Source organism: Callorhinus ursinus, unplaced genomic scaffold (genome assembly GCF_003265705.2).
Source record: "Callorhinus ursinus isolate GAN/ISIS: 27379988/994484 unplaced genomic scaffold, GSC_fseal_2.0 scaffold15, whole genome shotgun sequence".
NCBI lineage: Eukaryota > Metazoa > Chordata > Mammalia > Carnivora > Otariidae > Callorhinus > Callorhinus ursinus.
Window position 1 is genome coordinate 17,861,408 of NW_027397077.1, and position 27,643 is coordinate 17,889,050.

The 27,643-nt window shown below is 43.1% G+C and overlaps 1 protein-coding gene across 3 annotated transcripts in view; it reads left to right on the forward strand.

Annotated features, from left to right (window-relative positions):
• Positions 1 to 27,643, forward strand: part of PTPRG (protein tyrosine phosphatase receptor type G) — a 692,071-nt gene that overhangs the window by 511,796 nt on the left and 152,632 nt on the right. For all 3 annotated transcript variants that reach the window (XM_073901477.1, XM_073901476.1, XM_025885589.2), the window contains exon 6: positions 23,437 to 23,503. In XM_073901477.1, the coding sequence (XP_073757578.1) occupies positions 23,437 to 23,503 (67 nt within the window). The remainder of the gene's footprint in view (positions 1 to 23,436; positions 23,504 to 27,643) is intronic.

Genomic DNA, 27,643 nt, shown 5'->3' on the forward strand with positions numbered 1-27,643 from the left:
TTGACAGAGAGAGACACAGCGAGAGAGGGAACACAAGCAGGGGGAGTAGGAGAGGGAGAAGCAGGCTTCCCCGCCGAGCAGGGAGCCCAACTCGGGGCTCGATCCCAGGACCCTGGGACCATGACCTGAGCCAAAGGCAGAGGCTTAACAACTGAGCCACCCAGGTGCCCCATAAACTCCCGTCTTTTATTATTATCATATTTAGAGCACTGTTTTACAGCAGGATGCAGGCTCACCCTCTGTTCTCATATGTAAACTTGCTGAGAAGATCCTGTTATCTGACCCATTTCTGCATTCGCAGTACCTGCTCTAATGTCTGGTGCAGGGTAGCTACTCAAATGTGCATAGAATACAATAGTGTCCATTTTGAGTAGGAATTTCTATAATATTTGTTGTTAGGAAATCTATTTTATTTCATCAGTGCGTCTGAGAGGAAACCCCTGGAGGGTTCTGGGAAGCCAGTGGCTGTAATGCAAGAATAATTGCCCTTCTGATTCGTGAGCTGTGCTTTCCATACCAGTAGCATCTTGTGGGAAAAGGAACAGTGTTGTGCTGAAATGTGCAGATTGATTGTATGACATCACACTCACCAGTAATTTCTCTTGCACTCATGCCATCGCCTAAATTAAAGACTTAGTATGATTGACAAATTTGGGGAAGACTTTTTTTTAGCTTGTTGCTATAGATTATTCTAGTGGCATTTTTTTTCCATTTCTCAATCTTGGTATTAAAAATTAAGAGATAAATCAGAAGCTTTTTATTATTTCTTTTTTTTTTAAGAATTTATTTCTTTGTAAGCTTTACACCCAACGCAGGGCTCGAACCCATGGCCCCGAGATCGAGAGTCGCATACTCCACCAACTGAGCCAGCTAGGCACATCGCTTTATGTTATTTCTTGCTAGTGCATCTTTTTTCGTTTCCTGCTTCCCTTCTTTCCCTCATGATTTTTGGTCCTATAAAAATCCCTTTTTCATAGAGATTTTCTCATAAATCTTGTTTCTCAGCTATTTCTCATCAACTTTCCTTCACTTTGTATTTCTAGCTTCTGGGAGCACTGAACCCAAAGTATGTGATTTTCCTGTGGCATGCCTGGACTCTGGTAAAACCTGAGAAAGCCAATCTTTTAGGTTCTTACTGTTCTGGGTAGATGTCCATTATGTCACAGTCTTTTTTTTTTTTAAAGATTTTATTTATTTATTTGACAGAGAGAGACACAGCGAAAGAGGAAACACAAGCAGGGGAGTGGGAGAGGGAGATGCGGGGCTCGATCCCAGGACCCTGGGATCATGACCTGAGCTGAAGGCAGACGCCTAACGACTGAGCCACCCAGGCGCCCCATTATTACATCACAGTCTTAATGAAATTTTGTGTCACTCAGCTTTCCCCAGGTCACCGCCACTTACAGAGCTAAGCAGAATTTTGCCTTCTCTTCTCCCACATTGTGCATGGAATTCCTCTGAAAGAGTAAAATAAGAGTCATCCATTTTAAACACCTCAGATTTCAGTCCTCTTTTTCTAAAAGCATCTTCCCTGTTCCCACAGTCTGAGATGTACCTAGAAAGGCCAACCCTAGGAAGGTATATTTGATTACCCACCCCCAGTTCATTCCATCTCCTCAGTTCCTCGTTCCATCAAAGCCTATGATGCTTTCTCCTTCTTTTCATTCTGGTGTCATTTGGTGACAGATGGTGAATAAAAGCAGCGATCCCAGGCCAGGTGGCAGAGTATCTGTGTCTGCATTTTGATGACACCTGTCACTGGAGAATGTAGGCATACAGACTGAGATAGTGTCCAGGGACAAGGCAGAGGAAGTGGGCAATCTGGAGGCCCCCACCAGCTGAGGAGTGTACTGGGGTCTCACGAGCTTATGCAGTTTTGATCTGATTTTGTAGGTAAACCCAAACTTTTAAGCAACTGGCATTTCACAGGAGTTGCTCATAACTTGACTCATGTTTTCTCTTGCTTGACTTTCCCACCATGAGGTGCAGGATTCTGTACAATAAAATCATCAGTGAAATAAAAGCACAGTCAACATTATGCCACACCTGTGATTAACCAAGGTTGTTAGTTCAGGTTCTAGAATATTAGGTATATTTTTTTATTCTCTGGCGTAACTGCTTAGTACTATGCTTTGGTAAAGAGAGTAAGCTAGAATTGTTTCCCTAGGTGACCTGCTATCCAATCTGCATGTCATTTTCAAATCAGCTGAACTGTCCAAACTAAAGCAATCCACCAGCAGAAATCTACCCCCAACTTCTTGCCAAGCTAACATTCTGGTGGGACTGCAGAAATGGAAGAATTTATCATTTTGACCTCTTGACGTGACAGGCTTTTTTGACACAGGGCAAAAGAGAGGAGGAATATGCTTACATTTTCTCTGTGATCAGCTGTCTTTCTATTGGCCTCCTAATACTTTCTGTTCTGAAATATAGAGAGAGAGAGGGAAGAGAGAGAGAAATGCATGGATATACGTGTCTGTATCTGCATGTAAGTTTAGCTATTTACTGTCTCTTAAGTGTCACCGTCAGTCTGTCCTGTGGTTCCTAGATTATAGCAGAGCTTTCCAACTCTAGCTGCTAACACTGCTTCATCAGGGCTGCTATCCTCTGGCCAAATCAGCAGAGAATGAGCCCTGCCTGGTTTTGAATATGAAGCTTCGTGGCTTATTCGTCTCCCTCGAGTTATCATTTGTCTGATGTCCTCTGCTTCGGGTAACACACGGTGCTACAGCCCACACTTTCTACTACCTGGGAGGGAGTCCTACCTGCTTTACTTTCTGTCCAAACACAAAATGCACTTTATGGCAACACTAGTGTGGAACCTTCCAGAGATTTTTTTTTTTTTTAACAAATGGCAGAAGGACATAGGACATTGTTCTGGTGCTGTTTCACCCAACGTATCGACTCAGGAACAGCGTCATGGTGACATGATAGTATATGTACATTGCTTTACGTGTATCCTGCCCTACTCTCGTGATGTGCAGTTATTGTCTTGTTTTATTTTGTGAGCCAGAAATGAGATTGGGCCATGAAATCCTACAGCTTTGGATAGTCCAGAATCCCTCTCTAATAGCCAAAATTAAGTAGCAACTCTAAATGATACTGAGAAGTCCAGCCTAAAGAGCTTTCGGTTCCTTGTCTTTGTTATCTGGAAATTGTCCTTCTCTCGGCAATGATTTTGGCTTTATTCGCTTGTACCGTCAGTCGTTTCACTTAGTAAATTAGGATGAAATATCGGGTATGCCCCAGGCACTATTAGATTATCTCATAGCAAGCTCATTCTCCAGTGGAGAAATGTGGACTGGTGTTTGTATTTACGGTATTAAGGACCATATAAAAGAGTGGACTTGAGCTGCTCATTAGGTTGCTTTTGGTGGGGAACAGAATTCACTTAAACACTTCATCGGGAAAAGTCCCTCCATGCTCTGTGGGAGTGAAATCTGGAAAAGTCTGTCTGCAGTGCCATGTGTGACCATCAGTCCAAAATTGTAGCTTTACCGAGTTTTCGAAACCTGGCGATTTTACTTCTAGAAGTTTATCCTAAGGAGCTTAACATGCATATGCACATAGCTGTAAAGATGCTCATTCAAACTTTAAAAAAATAGTGAAAAATTGAATACAATCTCTATGTCTGCAGGTGAGATGAGTTACATACATTGTAGTCTATCTATGCAGTGGAATCATAAACATACACCACAAGTGATGTTGGGGGCTCCTGGATGGTTCAGTCGGTTGAGCATCTGACTCTCGGTTTTGGCTCAGGTCATGATCTCTGGGTGGTAAGATGGAGCCTCTTGTTGGACTCTGTGCTCAGCTTGGAGTGTGCTTGAGATCCTTTCCCCCCTCCATCTCCCCCTCCCCTCTGTTCCCCCCCCGCTTGCACACCCACGCTCTCTCTCTCTCTAAAATAATTTTAAAAAAGTGATGTTGAAGAATATTTAATAACCAGGAAAAAAATGAAGTTGTTTTTGTACATGTACTTTTCACACATTTGAGAAACAGGAAAATGTTGGGGGCCCCTGAGAATCCGACTTCAGTTTATCAATCACATAGGGTCACTGTGAAAATCAGTGGGCTAATTCACATAAAGCCCAGTATTTGGCACGTAATAAATGTGGTCTGTAATAATGTCCATGATAACAATGATTGGAGATTGCATTGAATAAAGACTAGAAGTCTACACATTGAAATATTTGCGCGAGAGAATAAACTTTGATTTTGATTGTTCTTTTTTTTTTTCCACTGTGCCTGAGTATTTTTTAAATTTCTGCAATTAACAGTGGAAGTGTGGTCACTTCGGCATTACGAGCACCAATATTTTTTTAATAATAGATGTAGGAACTTCATTGTTACGGTGGAATTGGGGGGAATGAAACAGTTGCCCACAGATATTTATGGCTAAGTTTCACCAAGACAAAGAGCATGCTTTCGCCATTGTCAGTGGGAAAATTCATTGTATTTCTAGGGCATCTGTATTAGCAGTGGTGGCCAAATAGCTGTATTAATGTTCTGGTGTGTGATTTGGGTTAATTACTGTCATAGTTTTATTAGACTTTGACATGACTTTTTTCCCCAGGAAGTAAAATTTGAGGCTATTCAAGATTGGTATTAACTATCTTGCTGCAAATGCATCTCTAATATGGACAACTAAAATCAACAACTATAAAACCGCAGTGTCTATAGGGGAGTGAGGATTTCCTAATACAGACATCGCACAGAAAGCCTCCTTTGGTTTTGGTTTTGGTTTTTTAAGATTTCATTTATTTATTGGTTTGTTTATATTGGGGGGGGGGAGAAGGTGTCAGAGGGAGAGGGAGAGAGAGAATCCCAAGCAGACTATGCTGGGTGCGGAGCCCGACGTGGGGCTCGATCCCACCACCAGAGCCAAAACCAGGGGTTGGACACCCAACTGACTGAGCCACCCAGGCACCTATAGAAAGCCGCCTTTGATCTTACTTGCCTTTGGACCTGTGCTAGTTTACTTGCCCACAGAAGCATTTAAGACCAGAAGGTTCTAGAGAAGGGACTGGTTGCGTTTGTTTCTCTTATTTCCCTTAGAACCTTTTTTTTTTAAGCTTTTTGGTAGTTAACCACTTTTGACTCATTAGCCATTCTTTATATTAAATTTTCCCTGTTCAAATTACTGATGAGGCTCCTGTCTCCTAACTGGACAGTGACCAAAAGCAAAGGGACGAGAGAAAAGCCACCTGCAAAATGAATTAATTGCTACTGGACTGTCAACTCATGACCAACACTCTGTATTCCTCAACGTGCTTAATAACTGATTTTATTTTAGTCTGGATTACATCAGACAGCCCATAATCAGGTGCTGAATATGCCCATCAGCATTACCACATTGAGTACAAAATAAGTAAATACCCTCTATGCCTCCATAACATGAAGGCATTTATCCACTCAGCAGAGATTTATCCAGCAGGGTCAGCGTGCTTGGCACTTGAGGAGGCGCTAAAGAAAGGAATGGTCCTCTGGCCTGGCTGTGCAAGCTCGTGGAGGAGACGGGCCCTGGGTATATGGAAAATTAACCAACAATGCAATAAGAGTTTGCAAGGTAGCTTACAGTCCCATTAGCATTTGTATTGCTTCATATTTCCAGACTAAGTAATGTTGCAGAACACCAGTATTCTGTTCTGTGCCACCCGCTCACATTTCTGAGCGCATGGGCATTCATTTGTCTTTTCAGTTGTTTTCCATTTTCCCCGCATACTCGATACTTGCTGGTAGGAATTTCAAGGGCTGCAAATGGGTAGGTCCTCTGTAATCAATGAAAATAGTTTATGACACCGGATCTTCGAAATTGTGTCTGAATATGCACACTTTGGGACTTGAGGAGTTATCTCTTTTACTGTATAAATTACTGGCAGCCAGCTGTGCAGGATGAAGCAGGAGTGCTTTGTGGAATGCCAATGGTTTGGAGATTGTAGGGCTCCATGGGAAGCAACTCAAGTTTTGGAACCTTTACGCAGCTAAGACTCATGGAGCCAGATTGAGAGTCTGGTGTCCCTTCATACATGTGCCCTGTATGGAATAATACTGAAGATGTTCCCTTCTCAGCATTGTTCTAGTGAGTCCCTCGAGGGAAACTGTGTGCCCTTCTCTGTGCGGTTCATGCAGAGGCGTTAGATTACACTGACAAGCCATACCTTGGTGTCTGGGACTCTGAACTGTTGGTGAAGGTAATGCTCTGGGATTTGCTAGCCCAGGCTTTGTCAGTACATGCTTTGAGTAGTACTGGTCCTGGAAGATGCTCGACCTTGGTCAAGTCCTGGGAAATGCTATTTAGTGTAGAATATCCTCCTTCCCTTGGACGCTGACAGTGCAGTTTAGCGTAACAAAGGCTCTCTGGCAAATCCTAAAATAAAATGAACATGTCGTTTTCTAACAAGGTATTCATGAAATTGTGTCTACACTGGATCCTTTCTTCCTTTAAGTATTGATTGTCCCACCAAAATACTGTTTTCTCTACTTTAATTAGTGAATCTGACTGTTGTTTTTGAATAGCTGTCTTCAAAGCCTTCAACCCACCTGTGTGTGTGTGTGTGTGTGTGTGTGTGTGTGTGTGTGTGTGTGTGAATTTTTTGGTGGCTCCTGCTGTCCCTAAGAATTAGAAGGTCTGGATAGAGGGTCATGGGGCCTGGAAGGGGAACCATGCATTTGAGGTATAGGAATTGTGAGGTAGGCAATGGCTTAGATTGTACCAGAAAGACCATGGTCTCCAGTTGGAGCCCTACAACTTTCTAGCTATAATTTTGACAAACCACTTGTCATAAAGCCTTAGTTGCCAAATCTGTTACGTGAGCATGATTACTTGTTCTTAACCTCAGAAGTATGTTGTGGGCAAAGTGAAAAAAAACGAACATAAAGCACACGGCGTAGTATGTGGCTCCTTGTCCTCTCTGGCTGGATACTAACTGTTATTAATTTGAGAAAACATAGACGGTGGCCGGCATTTGGGATGGTCCTATGCAGAGCCCACCTGGGCTTGATAGAGGCAGTGACTGAAATTTTGAACTAGGTTTGTTAAGCCAGAAACATTGCCATGTCCTTTAGGTGTGTGTGCGTCCACGTCTGCAAGGAGGGGTCCTTGAGGAATGCAAACAAAACCCAGCAACTCACACAAAGGCTGCTGGAGGAGCTGGGCATCCCATGTCTGCTTTTTCACCCCTGGGCTGTGGTGTTCCTCCAGCTTCACTGTGCGGTGTGTTTGCTCAGTGCAGAGCATCTGCCCTTCAGCGCAGAGCAAGTCCCTTGAAATCCAATCCCAGTATAGAGGATCACCTGCTGCACAATTCACGGGATTAAAAACAGTGATTCCTGTCTCCGAGGGGATTTCACTCTGTGCCTGTTTGGGAAAATAGCTGCTTATGCTTAGCTTAGCAAAACACTTCTCTGTTTTCCTAGCCCAGGTCAGGGTGAGGCGAGGCTTGTTAAGGTCCATAAAGATGTTCATTTAGTGGCATTTTCTGTCCCCATCCAAGCCCCTGTGGGAGGAGGAGGGGATGGATGCAAGAGAAGTGGTATGGGAATGTGGCCTCTGGTTTTCCAACCTCTCGACAGTGTGTCAGAAAGACAGGAGCCCATTGAAAGCCAAGGCAACACTGTTGGTGTCACTGGCCCTGGGTTGTCTTTGCCAAAACACTGGCTTACTTTAAGATAGGCATATATGAATGAATTCGTTTATCATGTGAATATTTGATATACATATCAAATTAATCAAAATTAATCGATATATACAGATAGATCAGTATTTGAATGCAGTGTTTTCTCGAAAAGCAAATGCATTTTTTTTCTGGTTCTAAAAATAATCATGTTCAAATTTCAAACAGCATGAGGGCAGGACCCATTAAGGAGAAGGGAAACTGGGATGTCCTTGATCCCACCCTCCGAAGAGAACTGCTGATGTTTGTTCTATCTGCAGTCAAGAGTTTAAAAAAATTTTTTTAAGATTTTATTTATTTGATAGAGAGTGAGCTAGAAAGAGAGAGCATGAGCAGGGGGCGCGTCAGGCAGAGGGAGAAGCAGATTCCCCGCTGAGCAGGGAGCCCGATTCGGGGCTTGATCCCAGGACCCCAGGATCATGACCTGAGCCAAAGGCAGACGCTCAACCGACTGAGCCACCCAGGCTCCCCAGCAGTCAGGAATTTTAAAAGCATTTATAAATATGTGTCACCTAAGCAGGATGAAACTTTACTATAAAGTGGTTTTGACCCTAGTAGTGTGTCATAGACATGTCTTGATGTTGGTAAATACAGATTTTCCTTGCCCTGTTTTAACCACTTTATTCTGTTATACTGATACCATAATTTAACCAGTTAGCTATTAATAGATTCTTTTAAGTTGTTTCTACTTTTCCCTATAACGAGCAACACCAAAGTGTTATCGTCACTTGTCTGTGCCCTTACTTCCAAATTTTTTTCTTTATATAAGTTCTTAGAAGTGGATTTCCTGGGGTAATGAGTATGCCAGTAATAATTTTGGAAGGTTGTCACGGATAATGCTACTCGAACCAAGTCTGCCAGTACCTACTTGACAAGTATTCTCATCAACACGGGGCATTTTTGTTCTGGAAGTCATTATTTTAACGTGCAAAGTTTTTGTGCCGTTATACCGTCTCATGCCTCCTCTCTTCTACCCGTAGTAGCCTAATGACTTCACCCATTTCAACTGTTGAAAGTGTATAAGTAGGTCAATAGGAAACAACAAAAACATACAAAGTTAATTTAAAAAGTAACCAATTTTTTAATCCAAAATAAATAACAGCAATTTATACTCTTGGATTAGTAGTAGTAGCTATAACCTTGCTAAAATGGGATCCAACTAAATGCTTTAGCTGTACAGAGGCACAGTCAAAGCTTACCGATTTTCAAGCCATCAGGAAAATATAGATTTCCAGGCCATGATCACGTTTGTCTCTTCTCTTATCATCCTGCCTCCCGCCTCTTCTGTACCCCAGTGGCCTGACTTCCAACCAGACAGAATTTTAATCTCCCTTCGGTTTCATGGGAGGTGGTATATACAGAGGATCTCAAATTCATAGATAAACCTCCTATAGGTTTATCTTCCCAACACTAATGCAAATGACTAAAAATCACAAATGAAAATTTTCCTTTCCCTCAGGAGATTAAAAAGAATGTTTATCTCTGACACAGACTCCCAACTAAAATGGCATTCTTTAGTTTTTAGTTATACCAACAGATTTTCAAGGGGTTGGAATATAAGCAGGTGGGTTACTGCTCTGTAAAAATGAGCATGGAGGAAAGACTCTGAAACTCATGTTTGCTCTTCACTGAGAGCTAAGTGCAAAGAAAAGAATTCATATGTCACTTATATATGTGCTTGAAGTATTATTAATTTCTCTTTATTATCTAAGAATTTCAACTTACATTATAGAGTGTAACTGCACCAAGCACCGTATTGATTGATCCAAGACACATTCTCATAGTGGGAGAGAATGTAAGTAGGAGGGTTATTACAAAAATCAGCTTACTATGATTTTTTAAAGTTTTTTTTTTTTTTAAGATTTTATTTATTGGGCAGAGAGAGATAGACCAGGAACACAAGCAGGGGGAGTGGGAGAGGGAGAAGCAGGCTTCCCGCAGAACAGGGAGCCCGATGCGGGGCTCGATCCCAGGTCCCTGGGATCATGACCTGAGCCGAAGGCAGACGCTTAACAACTGAGCCACCCAGGCGCCCCACTATGATGTTTTTAATTAACCAGAGTTTGTGTATATTGTAAGCAACTTTTCCAAATGTATTTTATATATTGTATTACTATGGTACAGTGATAATAGTAGTTGAGGGTGCATATTCCGTAAGTGGATTATAGCCTCAGTTCTCACGACAGCCATAAGAGGTTATTAAAACTGTGTTTACTGGGCGCCTGGGTGGCCCAGTCGTTAAGCGTCTGCCTTCGGCTCAGGTCATGATTCCAGGGTCCTGGGATCGAGCCCCACATCGGGCTCCCTGCTCGGCGGAAAGCCTGCTTCTCCCTCTCCAACTCCCCCTGCTTGTGTTCCTGCTCTCGCTGTCTCTCTCTCTGTCAAATAAATAAATAAAATCTTAAAAAAAAAAAAACTGTGTTTACTGAATTTTTCACTGCTTATTTTGAGATGGAGAGAATGGAATTGCAATGAGGTTCAGTGACTTGCCCAAAGTCAGCCTGATATCCAGAACTGAAACCTGAGGATCTGCCCAACTCACAGAGACCTTGCACTTGACCATGATGCTCTGCTGACTGCCCTGGTCATGGGACAGATGGTTAGTCTGTCATAGTATCAGCCATGCCTTTTGGCGCCATTTGCATACAATTCAAATTCAGTCTCATTGCTGTGCTATTTTCCCGAGATGTTGTCCCACACTCTTAGGTGCTTTATTGGCTGAAAACCTTCCCATAAACTATGTCAAATTGGTCATGGTTTATATGACAGAAAGAGACATAATTTTCCACTAAAATAGCAAATGTTGGGTGAATAAATTATGATCTATTCATATGATCGTATTCTCTACAGTAATAAAAAAAGAACTATTGCTACATGGAACATGGATGAATCTCATTGATACCGCAATGAGCAAAAGCAGGTGAAATGAGAGACTGTATGATCCTATTCTAAATATATATGGAATATGGAGGGGTTACCAACTGGTGTGGGGGGTCATAAGGGAGCCTGCTGGGATGCTGGAAATGTTTGTCTTCATCTGCACTGAGATGACAGGGGTGTATACATCTGTGAAAAGTCCTACAGCTGTATACCTAAGGTTTGTGTACTTTATTGTTTTATGTTGTATCTCGATTTAAAATCCAGATGAAAAGTAAATCACAGCACACATTTCATCTGGGGCTTCAGTGTCCATGGGAGGACCATTTTAATCTAAGGACATCTGCATCTTAGAGTTGATGCTTAATGAGGCCTCTTATTTAAAGCCTGCAATATATTTTATAAAGGTTTTATCCGAAATTATAAGAAAGTTTGGGAACTAAAAGGGGACGCTCCCCATCGCTGACAAACCACTTTATGTGGCTCATTCTCTATGCTCTTCTATCAACAGAATGATTGCTCTGCGTCTTATATAGCAAGCAGTGTTGGACTTCACAGATTTAACATTCTAAAGCAACTCTCGTGTTTCCCAGTGCAGTGTTAGCCTTTTTGAATTACTTTTGCAGTGATATTCAGGTCTGACTAGCACAACACCTGCCAAAAGCTGTTCCTAGATTTTAGGAGATTTTCATGTGATGTTTACAGATGGACACAGTTCATTTCTTGTGCCATAAAACTTGGGCAGATTTTGTGCCATCATTGAAACTCCCTGCTCCGGAGTTGTAACAACCATCAATCAATCAGTCATTCCCCCGGAGATTTTTTTGAAGTCTTAACGTGGAAGAGTCCACCGGCTTCCTATTATAACTCTTCAAACAAAACAAAGCTCAAAGTCTGGTTAACACCGTCCTAATATTATACCTCCTAATACTCATGTCACTGTTGCATAGCTCATAGGCTTTGAGAACATTATGGACAGAAAAATTTCATACTCTTGTGTTTCATGTGCTTTTGTTCATCTAATAGATATATGTGCAGCCAAATAGATCCTACTTCAATTGTTGGCACTTATTAGGTGCTTTGTAAATATTTGTTGATTTTATTTTATTTTTTCTTAAGTAGGCTCCGCACTCAATGTGAGGCTTCAACTCATGACCCTGAGATCAACATTCACAGACTCTACTGACTGAGCCAGGCAGACGCCCCAGTATTTGTTGATTTTTATAAGTTAGTGAGTCAATTAATGAATAGGCAGGTGGTTGGTTGATTGGACAGTTTAGCACTGATAATTGAACAAAAATATTTACTATTCAAAATTTATCAAATTCTTCATATAAATGCCTGGCGCTGTGCTAAGTATCTCATTTAACTTTCTCAACAGCCCTATGAGGGATATATGGTTAGTATCTCCATTTCATAGACTGAGGACACTGAGGCTTAGGGAAGTGAGGTAATTTATTTACCTGAAGCCAAGACTGGCAGACTTTCTCTGGAAAGGTCAGATAGTAAGTATTTTTGGCTTTGCTGCTCAACTCTCATTGTAGCCAGAAAGTAGCTACAGACAATATGTAAACCAATGGGCTTAGATGTGTTCCAATAAAACTTTACTTACAAAAACAGATAGTGGGTACAATTTTCTCAATGACGTCTTTTGCTGACCCCTGTCACACCCCATCAGTGATGGAACTTTGACTTGAACCAAGGCAACATGACTTTGAAGACCATGTATTTAACCAGTTAGGAACAAATTATGATCCATTAAAAAAAAAAAGGTAGGAGACTTGCTTTAGCAGTCTTCATTAATAATTATTTTAGTCTATTTGCTTGTTTGTCTTGCTTTTTCTTTTCCTTCCAAAGTCTTCCTTTATCAACATTACTTTTCAGTTGTGAATTTGGAAGAAAATAAAACCAAAGCTCACCTCATAGTAATAGTCCCCTGGTCTGTATGCTGTGGAATGTGATGCCTGTTGTCATTCACATCCTTTCATTCTACACCTGCAGGCCTGCCCCAGGAGGTGTGAATCACTGTCCACTTGCCCAGAGGTATCAAGTCATGGACCTCAGGTCACACAACCAATGCAAAGCCAGGACTGGAATCAGATTCTTGGGACATAAATCCCAGATTTCTTGGCTAAAAATTTCTCTTACCTTTTTTTTTCTCTCTTATTTCTTTCCCCCTTCTTGCCTCTTTTATAGCTACCTGTTGTTCTTTCTGGAAAGCAAACATTTGTTAGTGTTTGCTTGGTGCCAGTACTCAGGTGGATAGAGCTGGAAATAGAAAATCAAATTAAATAAAGGATGAGCCCTGCCTTCAGGAAGCTGTCAGGGAGGCAGGTGTTTAAGCAGGTCATGCTATGACAGGGTGCATTACAGGTGGCACCTGGTGACACTGGGGGGGATGAAGACCTCTGACTTGCTTCAACTTTGAGGACCCCCTCCCCCAAGCCTGGATTTCCTCAGTGGACCAACCACCTGGGTTGCCCTCTGAGCTTCGGCTAGTGACAAGGCAGGGACTGGTGCTAGGGAGGAACAAGAGAGTGATCAGTTAGCCCATATTTGGTAAGGCCAGTTTGGTTGGGGTGGTTGGGGAGAGCCTCTTGTAGCTGAGATCTGAAGAAGGAGAACCCACCCTGCAAGGATCAGACAGAGGGGACAGGGTCAGGGCCAAAGTGAAAGACCCACGAGTATCTGAGGAAGAACGAGGAGGAAGGCTGGCGAGGCTGGACTGTGAGGAACCATGGGAATCATGGCAGTACAACTCTGCAGGGGGCCTTGGCCCAGATCCTGGAGAACTGCTAAGCAGGCATGTCTTGTGATTAGATTTACCCTTTGAAGGATCATGCTAACCCAGTGGTTCTCACTGTCAGAATCACCAGGGAGCTTTCAAACATCCAGATGCCCAGATCCTATCTCAGGTCAGTCAGAACAGTATTTCATCATTGTTGTTGTTTGTTTTTCTTGCTCTTAAAGCTGATTAAAGGTGATGCCAGTACTTGGAGGGTACAGCAGACAAAGTAGGGAAGCCGGTTAGGTGAGGCTGTTGGACGTCTTTTAGGTTCAGAGTGATGGTAGGCTAGGCAGCAGAATGGAGGAGCTGGAGAGAGGTATGTTTAGGAGGTAGAATCTTCTGGACTTTCTGGTATCATCATACATGGGTGTGGAAAGAAAATAATTCCTGGGTTGGGTGGAAATTAATTCCTGGTCTATTGGGTGGAAAGATGTTACCATATTACTGAAATGACAAATTGGGGTGGGGGAGCTTATGCTTGGCTGGATTTAGCTTGGAACCCTGATACTATTGGTCTGTCTGTAGCCAGAAGTAACTGTACTTGTATCTTTATGTGTGTTTCTGAGTAGCAGCAGGGCATGCCTTCCCCTTTGGGGTAAGAGTAGCTATGGCTAGTTTTATAGAATCCTGGGTATGTTAGGCACTGCGCTGAGCATTCATTTAATCCTCTTAACAACCCTGTGGGGCTAGGGGTAGTAATCATTTTTTGACAGATGAGGAAACTGAGGCACAGTGAGATTGTAATTCACTTTCACATGATCACCAACTGTCAAGTGGAAGAGGGGTTTTGAACCTGGGTCTACCAACCTGGTTTCAAAGACTCTGCTTAACCCCTATGCTAGTCTTATACATGCAAGTTTCCAATGAGTTCATCACAGGAGATGCATGCTCATTGTTTTCCAAGAAGTGACTTATTCTCAGGTCATTATCAATGACAGTTTTCACAAGATAAACCTCTTCCTGGTTAAATATTACCTATACCTCCCCTACTGGGGCCATTTTTTTTCAAGTGAGCTGCTGGAGGAATTGGAAGATCCTGAGCACTGTGGCCTAAATAAGTAGACTGCATGCTCTATGAAGAAATCATATCATTTTCTAAAAGGAGAGAAAGTTGGCCCAGTGAGACAATGATTGCTGGGAACAAACTTTCTGGTTTTCCATTTTGTTCTGCTACAAATAACACATTCTATCAATCAAGACCTGCCGGGAAAGATTCTGTCTTTCCTTATTGCAATTTAATTTTATCCTCTGTTGAACTCAGGTGCATTTTCAATACAAAGCTGAGATGTTCAGTTAGCATTAATCTGTGTCCTTCTTGAGATGGGGCTGGCCCTCCTGTAGACTATCACGTACTTGAAAGGAATTTTCCTAATTTATAGATTTGAAGACATTTGTACACTTAAATAATATTTAGTATCCCCCAAAACATTGCTTAACTAAGGCTCTTAAATCAGATACTCCAACTTTAATGATAGTATCCTGAAAACAATTTTCACTGGTTTGTTGGTGTATACATGGGATGTTTAAATGAGTTAATGGATTGAGTCCCGAGGCCAGTGATGGCATAAAGTCCCATTTACAGTATTGGGCACCAAATCCTTCACGTAAGTGTGTGGTTTGGAATAGGGAATGAGCCATGAGATATTGCTTGGGAAAAGTGGATTGATACTTAATGAATCTTCAGGAGCTACAGTATGGGAGCAATCATCCAGTGCTCTAAAAGAGGCACAGAGAAGAAATGCCCCTTCCAAAAGAAAAAGTGTGAAGTGTGTAATTAGTCTGCACTTAGCTTGGTTGCTGTGAATCAGAAGCAGCAGCTGCTCACACTGGTGCATTTTGCTGTGCACCTTGCCCAGGGGCATCTTTCTTTGAGAAAGCCTCGGGTTTGCTGCTGAAATTTATCGGTTTCCTATGTTTGTTCAAACATAAAAGCTACTGAAAACACTTTGTCCCAGAATTGATAATGGATGGCTGTTTGCTCCATTTGGGGTTTGCTCACTATTTTTGCCAAATTTCCTGGTTGGAACTTGGATTTTAAACATAGTGCCTCCTCTCAAACTCTAGAATCTGTGGTGTAACATAGCATTCAGGTCTGTAAGAGGCAAGAACCTGTTCAGCGGAGTGGGGACTGCCTTGAAGAGCTGATGCAGCAGTGTAAGGAAAATGGTGACATGTGGATTTTTTAGGGAGGCCAGTGCCCTCGTCTCCCTGTGGGAATGAGCACTGGACTGTCAGATCTGTGAGGAGGAGGTCTGTGATTTGTTCAGTGCCATAGCCCAGCCCCCAGTTCTTGGCATGTGGTTATCTACTGCTGCATAACAGATGACCACAAGCTTAGCAGCTGAAACCACACACATTTATCATCTCATAGTTTCTGTGAGCCCCCCTGCTTCCTGGTTTCTAAGCAGGCTGCAATCAAAGTATCAGCCAGTGTTGAGGTCTCATCTGAAAGTTCAGCTGGGGAAGGATTCACTTCCTCAAGGGCTCTTTGAATGAGGACCTCAGGTTCCTCTGGCTGTTGGCCAGAGACCACCTTCAGTTCTCACCATATGGGCTTCTTTAGCATGGCTGTTTACTTCACCAAAGTGTGCAAGCCAAGGAAACCATAGTGAGAGCAAGGTGGAGATTAGAGTCTCTTATAACCTAATCATCGAAGGGGTCTCTTTTTGGCTTGGCTACATTCTACTTGTTAAAAGGAAGCTGCTAGATCCAGCCCATCCGCAAAGGGAGGAGATTACACAAGTGCCTAAAAACCTGGAGCTGGGGATCATTGAGGGCCATCTTAGTGTCAGCCCACCACAGCATGCAGTTGGCACATGGCACATAGTTATTGAATGAATGAGTATAAGACCTGGGTTCTTGCCATTTAGGCCAAGGGCATCATTCCATTTTCCCATCACCTCTTTATAGAACTATAAGATGAGCAAGATCATTTTAATATTTTATATATAGTACCTACATGGTATTTACAGAGTCTTCTCCCATCCCTCATACCACCATCTGGATGCTTCATTTATTTCCAACCTGATGACCTTACCTACTTCTAAGGAGGAATGTTTTCAAGAGAAGGATCAATCTGGTGACCCCTTTGATCCGATATGCCTCATCTTTCATATTTTTCTTGCTGCACACATGGTAGGGATTTAAAGCAGTCCCCACACAGTGCTTTCTGGATTCAGAGTCTTTTGTAAATGGACTGCCCTAAGCAGCTTTTTGCTTCGGGGAATGAGAAAGCCAGGGTGAGAGTTCACATGTAATGTGTTTTGGTTGAAGCTGCTTGCTCCCTGTGGAAGCAGTCCGCTCTGCTTTCTCCCCCAAGACTTTGATATCGTTGGGGCTTTTTAGTGCATGGCAGGATTATTAACAAGAGAAAGGCCAAGTTGTCTAGCACTGCCACACTGAATCGAGAGAAACTTGCAGGCGAGAGTCAAGTCACTGAACCTGAAATAAGCTTCTCTTGCCCCAGCTTCCCCAGATTGCATGCCCCTTTTTTCCCCCCTTAAATTCAAAAACCATAACAATATCTGTGTGAAATGGTTTGCACTCTAGCTTAAGACTCTCGGTCCTACTTTGCTAGGTTGGGATTTTTTTTTTTTTTTTTTTTTTTTTTTTGTCTCTTTCCAGTTCAAGAGCAACCTTTACTTTGAGAAGACTGGCAGGGGTGGGACAGGCAGGTTCTGGGTCTCTGTTTGGAACTGCTGTAAAGGCTTCCTCACTACCTTCTTGGCTCTGAAACACAATGCATTAAAAAGACAAAGAAGGACAAAAATCACCATGTGGAACTTCCATTTGTCAGGTGCCCCAGCCTGCCCATTTTCTCTCTCTCTCTCTCTCTCCTGTCTTGGCTTTGAAATTGAGTTTTTAAGTGAGTCCAAAGCCAGAGGAGATGGCATTGTCTACTCAGTCCGGGACAGTTTGATCCTCATGAAAAGGAGAAATTGCCTGCATTGACAATAGGCAAGGATGCTGCTGGCAAGATCCACAGGAGTGCAGATTTGCTACTGGGCCTCGCTGTCACCCTGCTGCGTTGGTTTTTCCAGTAATAGACTCCTCCAAGCCAGGTCTGACAATTAAGTGGTAAATACTCTGGTGAGCAGGAGTGGTGGGAACAGAGGGATAGAGAAGATCCGTTTAAGTAGACCAAGAGCATTAAATTCATTTCCTCCATGGCCTTCTCTGGCCATGCATCTCAATTCCCTGGAGATGAATAACTTGTAAATTGACTGGTTTCCACTAATGTTATGAATTAACAGTAAGTAAGCTGTGTCATTGCTCCAGCTCCATTGGCGGGGGAGTGAATCCTATTAGCATTTATAATTGTGTTGCCTTTTCATATTAATCCCTTCCCGTGGCTGAGGAGTTAAGAGTTTTCTCATCTGTTGATGGAAACCAGTCCCAAGAGGGTGTCCCGTCAAGTGCCGGAAAATGGATGATGATACGGGGCCATACCCTCCCTCCCCACCCCCCCCCCCCAGGAGCTCTTGCCTCTCTTGTGAGATGCATCTGTAATGTTCTGCATATCTATGAGATAAGGCTTAAAGTATGACTCTGGAAATCTCTTATTCAGAGTTAACCAATCCTCCTAGCCAAGAGTCCATACTTGGTGACTTGCTTTTAGCTGGCTGGGAGACTAAAATCCCTCCTTCCATGAAAGGCCCTATAGCTTCACAGAGCTCCTTTTTCCTTTGCCATGCCTCATTCTGGATTGGGTCTGTGTTTTCTCTCTGACCTTATTCCATGGTACTTGGGGGTGCTAAATGCACCAAGACCTCTGATTCTGCCTTTTGTGATCCCATGACAGCAGCGACAGTCAGGAGATAATAGAAACCATCGCTGGGATGTCAAAAGAGAAAAAAAGAAATTTCTCCCATCAGACACCGAGGCTGTAGGCTATACATGAAGAAAAGCCCTATTTGTGAGTATTTATAAGGAAAGTCAGGAGAACAGTGTTTTCAGTGTGGATCAGTGGGTTAGTGGTTTGATGCTATGTCTCCTTGAACATAGACATGTTTCCTAAATTATCGACCAGCATTTAATTTATTAATAAAGAAATCTGGTCTGTGTTCTGTCTCTGGGTCGGGCTTAGCCGAAATGCAGTTTGTGAACATGGCCAAGTTATGAATGATTTGAGCCAGGAAGCTCCTGATGGCAACTTGAGTCAAAATGTGGTGAGTGGTAACCAAGGTGTTGAGGTCAGAATGAAAGAAGCTGAGGCATCCTTGCTACGTGGCTCTTTAGGTGAGAGCCGTGGGAGGAAGAGGAGAATCAGATCTGAAATCAGATCTCCTGAGAAGTGCCTGCCCTTGTCCTGATCAGCGGACAGAGTTACCCACTAACCCTCGGAGGGGCTGGATCATCGCCTCTGCAGTTCAGGAAGGCCAAAAAGGTCCTGCTGTTTGTCACTTTCCTTTGCAGGCACGGTTTAATGGTGTAGCTATTCACTCCCAGCAGGCATAAATCCTTTTCCCCACAAGAGGATATTGGCTGGATGTGACGTTTATAGGACTAAAGGCACGATGTTGGATTCAAGGCAAGTAGGTTGTCTTGGCCATCCTAGTTAGCAGATGGCCAGGACTTGAGAGATTGAAGATAATCAGGATCCAAGTCAAGGGCCAAATGGCACGGTGGACTGGAAAAGTAGATGGTGGCAGATATCTGAACGCTGGGGCCTCTCTGCTTCCGTTTCATCTGGCTTCCAGCAGGAGAGACCACAAGGTCCTCCTAAGGGCCTGGATTCCAGACACAGCTCTAGAGATTATTGATAACTTGGTTACGAATCTGATAGTTGGTTCAGTCCTTATCATGGTCTATTTTTTGGGAAGAGAATGTTACAAAGATTAGATTTCATTAGGCATTCCTATGAATTCGGCCTTTTGCCCAAACATATGTGTCATGGTTTCCTGTATTGCTGATGTCTCTGTGTAGTTTGTTATATCTAAAAACAACTTAAAGGCTTTAATTCAGAGTCCTCTGTCGCGGGCATGCCGTCCTTTTGAAGATGATTAATGCCACGAAAGCTGCTCCGAAATGGAAGGGCCAGGAGCTAAGTTTTGCTGTGAGAACACAAACCGCAGGGGAAGGTGGCTGGCGGGGGGGCCGGGGGGGGCCGGGGAGAGGAAGGGGGTTCCATTTCTTAGAAGTCATTTTAGGCTCATTTGTGCAATTGCCACCTTCTCAGTATTACTGCACAACTCCTTTGATATCGGAGTGGAAGGTGGCAAATTTCAAGAGCCAGGAAAGCTCCTCATGTGGCTTTAAAAGGAGCAGGGCATTATGAAGTTGAGTGGATGTCAAATAAAACATAAATTTGGATCTTTTGAAATGTGAGCTCAAGTAGGTATTACTTTTAGAGCCAAGTACACTGAGAAGTTCAGGGATGAAATTGCTGTTGTTTGACACTCGTTTAAATGTGACCGTTTGGATCAGGTTGTTGCCCAGTCATCTCCATCCCTCTTGAATGTTGCATTTGGATTCAGCGTGACACTCCAGGCTTTGCGCATGTAATCCTCAGGACAGCATTATGAAATTATATCCCCATTTTACAGGTGAGGACACTGAAGCTCTAAGGGTTCATCCCTGACTCGAAATTTCATTTTTCCCCCCCACCCCTTGCCCCCTCTACTCTGGATTGAGACCAGAATGTAAATACGGGTTGCTCAAACAGCCTTCTTCACTGTAGGCATATTTCAAAGCTGTCCAAATTGCTTAGCTTATGTTCGTGAATTTTTTTTTAAGTGACAAATTGAAACAGTAAATGGAAGGGATTATTTCAGTTAGGGTGGTGCCTTTACTGGAACAAACCCACTTATTAGCATGCTATTTGGATTCCCACCCTGAGTTTTGGAACCAAGACACAGACTGGAGAGTAAGCTCAGTATTATTAGTAAGTTACTTGGACCAGCCAAAAATAATCTCTGTTATTTTCTCCCCTTCTCCTGATCCGTCTTCTCAACTCCCGCCATGGAAACTAGCAGTGGGGGCTGTGGAGGTGAATGGGCATTGTAGAGGGGTTTTCATGTATGGGGTTGCTTAAAGTCTGGGGTCAAGCCCTTGAGTTTGAATGAGACCAGACCTGAGTAATCAGACATGGAGATACTGTAGCCAGAGGTGGTCAGAAAGTAAACCTGCATTAGGTTGCTTGGTTATTTTCCTCTTGTATGAGCTCCAAATGTTATTGGTGGGTTTAAGTCATGGGGGGTTGGAACATTTTCTTTGAGTTTTCTCATCATCAAATAAGACTGAATGCATTAAAAGGTACCCCTGACTACAAAACATCACCTCCCCCCACAGTTGGGATTGAAAATTAAAGTGTCTGTGAAATATTGCCATGGTAGAGGAGGCGGAACACAGTTTTTGCGAAATGCATGAGTTAGTTGGGTTGAGGGTAGATGCTGTGTCTTGGTATGTGGAACCTCACTGAGAAACCTTTATGACAAATCATAAGCAAAGCGTGTTGGTTAAGAAAATTATTGGCATCATAGTCTGTCCTCAATCATTCACTTCTACACACACTCATAGAAACTCTCTCACAGTTAAATTTTCTGATGTAATAAATGATCCAAATTAGTTAACATAACAATTATTTTACTGCTTTATGACTCTGTAGGTGAGCTGGTCAGTTCTTCTGGTTGGGACCAGTTTGAGTGGTCTCTGCAGACTTCAGGTAGTTCTTCTGAGGCTGGTGATTCTGGAACGACCTTAGCGGAGACTGCCTGTCTGCTCCATGTTGTCTCATCCTCCAGGAGACTAGCCTGGGATTCTTCAGCTGGTGGTCTCAGGATTCCAAAGAGTAACAAGAGAGGATAAACCTCTGGCAGGCAAGCCCTGTGTCAGCTGCTCCCTATATCATGTTCGCCAATGTCCCATTGGCCAGAGCAAGTGATGTGGTCAAGCCCAGTTTCAAAGAGGGGAGAAGCTGATAGACCCTCTTGATGGGAGGAGTGGCCAAGTAAAAGCGCAGAGATACGTGTGACAGGGATGGTGGGAGTTTGTGGCCCTTTTGCCATTTCCCACAGATGTCAGAGTAACTATGGGTAGTTGAACTGGCATAAACTTCTCTGCCAGACTGAATCTGGACAAGGGAGAAGGAAGACCATGTTTTTGTCTCTAACTTCAATTTGATATGGGATATTTCTCTCAGCTCTTATTTTATTCTTTCACTTTGGAAACTTGGCCACATTTACTGGTAGACTCACTTGTCTTGCATTCTTGAGTTGTGATTCCATTTTTGACCAGGTTTTTGAAATGTTGGTAAGTACTTGCTATGGTGTAAATATGAATGTTTCATTTTGGTGTATTTTTTGTGAATGTTTGCCTTTCAAGAATGTTTTGTGCTCAACCGGTATGTTAAAGCCCTGACTAGGGCTTCCTGTCAGGCAATTTGGAGGTACGCTAATGCCAACTCCCAGAATTCCACTGTTGTGATCTGATACACACTCGGTTCTTATTCACTCATCCCTTTTTAAGTACCTGTAGTGTTTACGGTGTAGTACCAAATTCCACCTCACTTTATTAGTCTGTAAACATAACACCATACCTAATGATACCTGTGTTTGAATTTAGTCATAACTCAGGGTTCCAGACATTAATAGGTAATCACTGTTACCTCATAGAGCACGTAACCCGAATTTCTCAACCTCAACTTCTGCCCCATTGACACCTGGGGCCGGGTAATTTCTTGCTGTGTGGGGTGCTATTCTGAACATTATGACATTTTTAGCAGCAGCCCTGCCTCTATCCATGTGATGCTAGTAACCCCTCCCTCTTCTTCCCCTGGGTGGGGGTAGGGAGTGAGAGATAGGTAAAATCCACCTCCAGTTGAGAACCACTACTCTCACTTGGAGATGCTGAAGCAGAAAAGAGAAAGAAATGCATGAGGTATGGGTATTGTCTGAGAGCAAAGTAGGAGCAGCAACCCAACAGACAATTTGTAAGGGGTGGGGGGAGGAATGTGGAAAATTTTCAGTTACCTTAAAATTTTCACCTAATATGGCACTGAATTAACTAGGAGACATCAAGTTGGGTCTTGCTACACGTTGAAAGGTTCACTAGTATCACAACTTCATTATGTTAGAAGTGGATTAAATAAAAATATATCACTCCTGAAAAAAAGTTCAGGAGATATGCTGACCACAGAGAATGGATTTTGGAAAACTATTTGGGAAAAGTTAGTTATCCACAAAAGTAGAGAAAAGTATATCAAGACGCACTTGATATGCCTCATTTAAGGTCATAAATGATTGATTGAGTGCCAGTCTCACTGCATCTATGCCCTGCTCGCTTTCTGAATGGCTGTCCACTCCTGGATTATTTTGGAGTAAAATCTAGTCATCATTTCATTTCACTTTATTTATAAATACTTCAATAACGTGTCTAAAAGAAAGTACCTCAAAACCAAAATTACAGTATGCTGGTGGAATTGTAGCCTTCTAGAAAGGGCAAGAATGAAAATTTGTGCTGAGTAATATCAGAAAGTTAGGGGAAAATGGGTAAGAGACTTGACTTTGGGGGAATTGAAAACCCCAGGGGAAATGAAGTTGGGAGACACTGTCTCTTCAGGCTCCCCTCTCTCCTCCCCTCTCCTGCTTTGACTCGTAGAAATTCCTCGTACAGTATGGGGTAAAGCACAGGAGACTGGGGGCCTTAGAAAGGAGAGGGGGCTGACAGGGCACAGATCCATTTTCCAAAAAGGAGAGAAAAAAAAACACATCACAAGAAGGTATTGAAATATTCAGTCAATGATGGATTACTCTTTGATGACTTTCAATGACTTTTTAGCAGATCCGGGTGTACTTTTAATAAAACAAAAGCAAGAGGGAAGTCTTGCGGTTGCTTTTTAAGATTTTACTGGGACTGTGGTATTTCTCTCCCGTTCTAATGTATCCTGAGAAGTTTCTTTCTTTTGATTTAGACTTCCTCACTTGATTTTATGATGTCGTAAATCTCTTGTGTTTGGTGAGAGCCATGGTCTATGGAAGACCTGCACAGCCTGCTAAATCACGTCTATTTTCCCCCTTTCTCTTCAGAAGATTAAACTGAGGCTGTTGTGCCTGATGCCAGAATGGATTTAACCAATCATGTTTCCTTTACATGTAGGTCAGTCCAAGGGACAATTCCGCACTGGATCCTATTATCCATGGGTTGAAGGGCGTCGTACATCATGGTAAGTAAGCCACGCACGCTTCTTTTTACTGGGATGTGAAGAGCTAAGGTCTCCACCTAAAGGAAGGGGGTTATCTTGCAGAGGACAGAGGGTGACACCCATTCCTCATCCTCTGAAGAGCATGCCCATTTATTACCTGCAAATGGATCTGGGTTAACAGTAAACAATTTGTTTCTCTTCAGGTACCACTTTGAATGCCTATGTTATAAATCAAAGCACCCTAAGATGTACTATTGGTATGCGCTGAACCTGCCACTGTCTCGTGTCTCTCTTAAAAATATTCTTCTTTCAAATATCTTTGCATTAATAAATCTCTTGATTTGCCTCTCAGATTTAGGGGAAAAAATGTAAGTAGCTGTGACAAGTCATTAAACTTTGCCGCATGTGAGCAAGCATCATCAGCTGCTAGCGTGGAGAAAGCTAGGCCGTGTTCTGGGCAGCAGACGTCTTATCCTCAGGCATAAAACTGGGAGAGAAAGTAAGATAAATGGGTTCTGTCTTTCCCAACTGGTTTTTATTGGAGGAATTTCCCTGCAACTTTATTATTGGCGATGCATCATTACCTATGACATCAAGATCCTCTAATTTCAAAAGTACCCTTGTCACAGGGAGGTGTGGAGTCTTGGAGGTAATGCAGTGGTTTGCAAAGTTTTAATAATCTAATTAGAATTCCAAAGACATTGACAGAAATAGCATTAGTAACCATAATAAATCTCCCCTTCATCTCCACAGCTGTGATAAAACATCTTCACACCTTTCTGGGAGGATTGTCTTTCGACATTAGCCAACTCTGCAGAGCTTAACAGACATCTTCCCCCATTTCTCTCAGGGAAACTAAAACCAGTTGTCAGCGTGCAGATACTCAGTTGATCAAACCCCTTCCGGAAATTCATAGTGTAGACTGAGTTTGGGGGGTTTGAAATGTAGTGAATGATGAGTAGATCTTCATTCCCCCTGACTTTTCGTCCTGTTTTAAAACAAACACACCATGGAGAGTTCTAGAATCTTCGAAATAGGTACCTATTCTTCAGTCAGAGAGTAAGCGCTCCACCAGCTATGGCCTTTAAGTAGATCTGTGTGTTCTTATTTCCACAATAATAATTGAAGGAGATTCCGTATGTTAAAGGTAAGCAGAGGCTTCTCTTAGCTCCCAGATCCCCAGATCTCTGTGAACTCGCTGCGTAGTCGTCATTTGGTTCATGGCCTCTCTGCTAACATAATCGTGTTATCCTTGCTCAGTATCCACAATTAAGCCTCCCAGAGGCTGTTCTGTATATGCTCTTCTGTGTTTCCCTGTTGCTGGGAGGGTGGCAGAGATGCCTGGGATGTAGTTTCAACACTACTTCCTAATGGAGAAGTCAGAGGAGACCTACCAGAAATAATTCCCTGCAAAAGGGAGTTTACTTATTTATACAGCAAAAGTGTGGCAGGCCCCCTGTGTGTGATTGAGAGATGTGCAGGGAGGTGTCTGGAAGGGAGGCGAGGCGAGGTGCCACCTCTCTCTACCCCGCCAGCCTGCCCGGGGTGCTCTCCCTCCCAGGTTTTGCATTTGCTGTTTCTGCTGCTTCTGTCCAGAAAATTCTTGCCTTAGCTCATCACAAGGGTGTCTCCCTTTATTATTTCAGGTCTCAGTTGAGATTCGTGCCTCCTCAGAAAGTTCTTTCTTTATTATCCTATCAAATGCCCCACCGGCTCCCCCCTCCCATGGCTCTCTGTCACATCATCCTCAGTTCCTTTCTTCGAACCACTTAAAAGTATGTGAAATAACTGTGTGTTTTATTTACTCATGTATTACCTACTAAAGTGTCAGCCTCATGAGGACAAGACCCCCTGAGTGTGTGGCAAGTAACAGACGCTCCGTAAATGTTAGCCAAGTCAGATAAACCTACAAATAAGTGAAAATATCAAAATGTAGAACTGAAAGAAGAGGAGAAACCAAAGGCCACTTGAGTTTTGCTTTGACTGGGAAGAGAAAGGCGTAAGAGAACATCTTGGAAATCTGACTTTGTCCCCACCCCCAGTTCTCAGGCTGTTGCTGACTTCATTGTGATAACAGGCCTCCCTTTTGTTGGAACTAGAAGCATTTTCAAGTTGAAGGTCCTGTGAGGGAATTGAATGATCTGTTAATTTGATGGGACATAAATAATCGTGCCCTTCACAGAATCTCTGGCTTGGAAATGATGATAGAAATGTGTAAAAAGGAAAAATCAATATGAATTTCTTTTACAGTTCAGAATTGGTTTTATTTCTTCAGCTCTGGGAGTCATATCTTAGAATATTAATTCCTCCTTAAGTCTTAAGTTTGTTTGCTTGTTTTTTAATAGGAAGACTCTTATATATTCTTTGAGCTGAAATGACAATGAGAAATCTGGTCACCCCCACCGAGGCCGACTGCAAGGTGGGGTTTTCAGTGTAGGCGAATTTGCTGGCAGGGAGAGCTAAAGAGGAGAGGGAGAAGCAGGGCTGGGTGGGGACAGTGTCAGCACCACAGGATAGGTCTGATCTCTCTGAATAGGGAGGGAATCTAGGAGGACTGCCTGGAGGCAGCTCTCAGAAAGTCTTGGCCAGGCCATTGAAGCACCTCAGAGCCAAGACTGCATGTGAGAGGCATCCTGTGTTGGGTTCCCCTGCCATGTGGAGTCACTGACTAGAGCGTCCCATCGAGACCAGCCTCCAGGAGAACACTGGTCAGCCCTGAAGGGGCAGCAGCTATTGGCTGGCAGCTAACAAGGCTCCTCATGGCAGTTTGTCTCCGGAAGGAAGATCTCGGGCATGTACCTCCCTTGGCTGGCACGGAGGTTCACCTCTTCCTTCCTAATCCTATTTTCAAAGAGGTTTTTACTGGGTCCTCTCACTTTTAAAATGCTCACAGGTTCTTAGAAGCAGTGCTTGATCCTGTTGTGCGTAGTTATTAAGTGCCTAATTGAAGCATACCACGAAGCTAGGCAGAGAGAGACAGCAGACATAGACCTGCCCTCCTTGCATTTATAAAGTCTCCGGAGACACGTACGGTTAAGCATTGTCATTGCGTTAAAGAGTGGGGAGCAGCAGGTTTAACTCAGACTCGGGGCTATCGAGGAGGCACCTCAGGCAAAGTGACCACTGAGACCTCAGGAGTTCATAGAGAGTGTGCGGGCGGAGAAGTGAGCAGTCAAGGTTTCAAGCAGCACCACTGTCGATGGAGGTCTCTGGTGGTGGAAGTGCATGTAGCGTGTTTGAGGCTCCACGCTCGGCAACATTGCTTCTTTCCTGCCGGCGAGAGAGATCTAGAAACCTCTTGGCAAACATAAAGTGTTGTTTCTTATGTGTTCGTGTTCCCATGTAAATTGTGATTTTTACAAACTCGAGAGCCATGAAGCAATATAAATAGAATGGAGAGATGTGATTTGCCATTGATTCTGGCCCCATCTATCCATTGAGCAATAGACGGCAGCTCTAAAATGTATCTAATCAGCTGTTTTATTTACACACTCCCACCAATACTCACTGGGGAGGAAAGATTTAGGGAGAAACTGTGAGTCCTAGTCACAGCATTGACTTAGTCATCTACAGTGCTTTTTGTATTCAGGAACTGGTACTTAATAGAAGCCACACCTGGAGTGCAAGCTGGTGCAGCCACTCTGGAAAACAGTATGGAGGTTCCTCAAACAGTTGAAAATAGAGCTACCATACAACCCAGCAATTGCACTACTGGGTATTTACCCCAAAGATACAAATGTAGGGATCCAAAGGGGTACATGCACCCCGATGTTTATAGCAGCAATGTCCACAATAGCCAAACTGTGGAAAGAGCCAAGATGTCCATCGACAGATGAATGGCTACAGAAGATGCGGTATATATATACAATGGAATATTATGCAGCCGTCAAAGGAATGAGATCTTGCCATTTGCAATGACGTGGATAGAACTGGAGGGTATTATGCTGAGTGAAATAAGTCAGTCAGAGAAAGACATGTATCATGTGATCTCACTGATATGAGGAATTCTTAATCTCAGGAAACAAACTGAGTGTTGCTGGAGTGGTGGGGGGTGGGAGGGATGGGGTGGCTGGGTGATAGACATTGGGGAGGGTATGTGCTATGGTGAGCATTGTGAATCACAGACCTGTACCTCTGAAACAAATAATACATTATATGTTA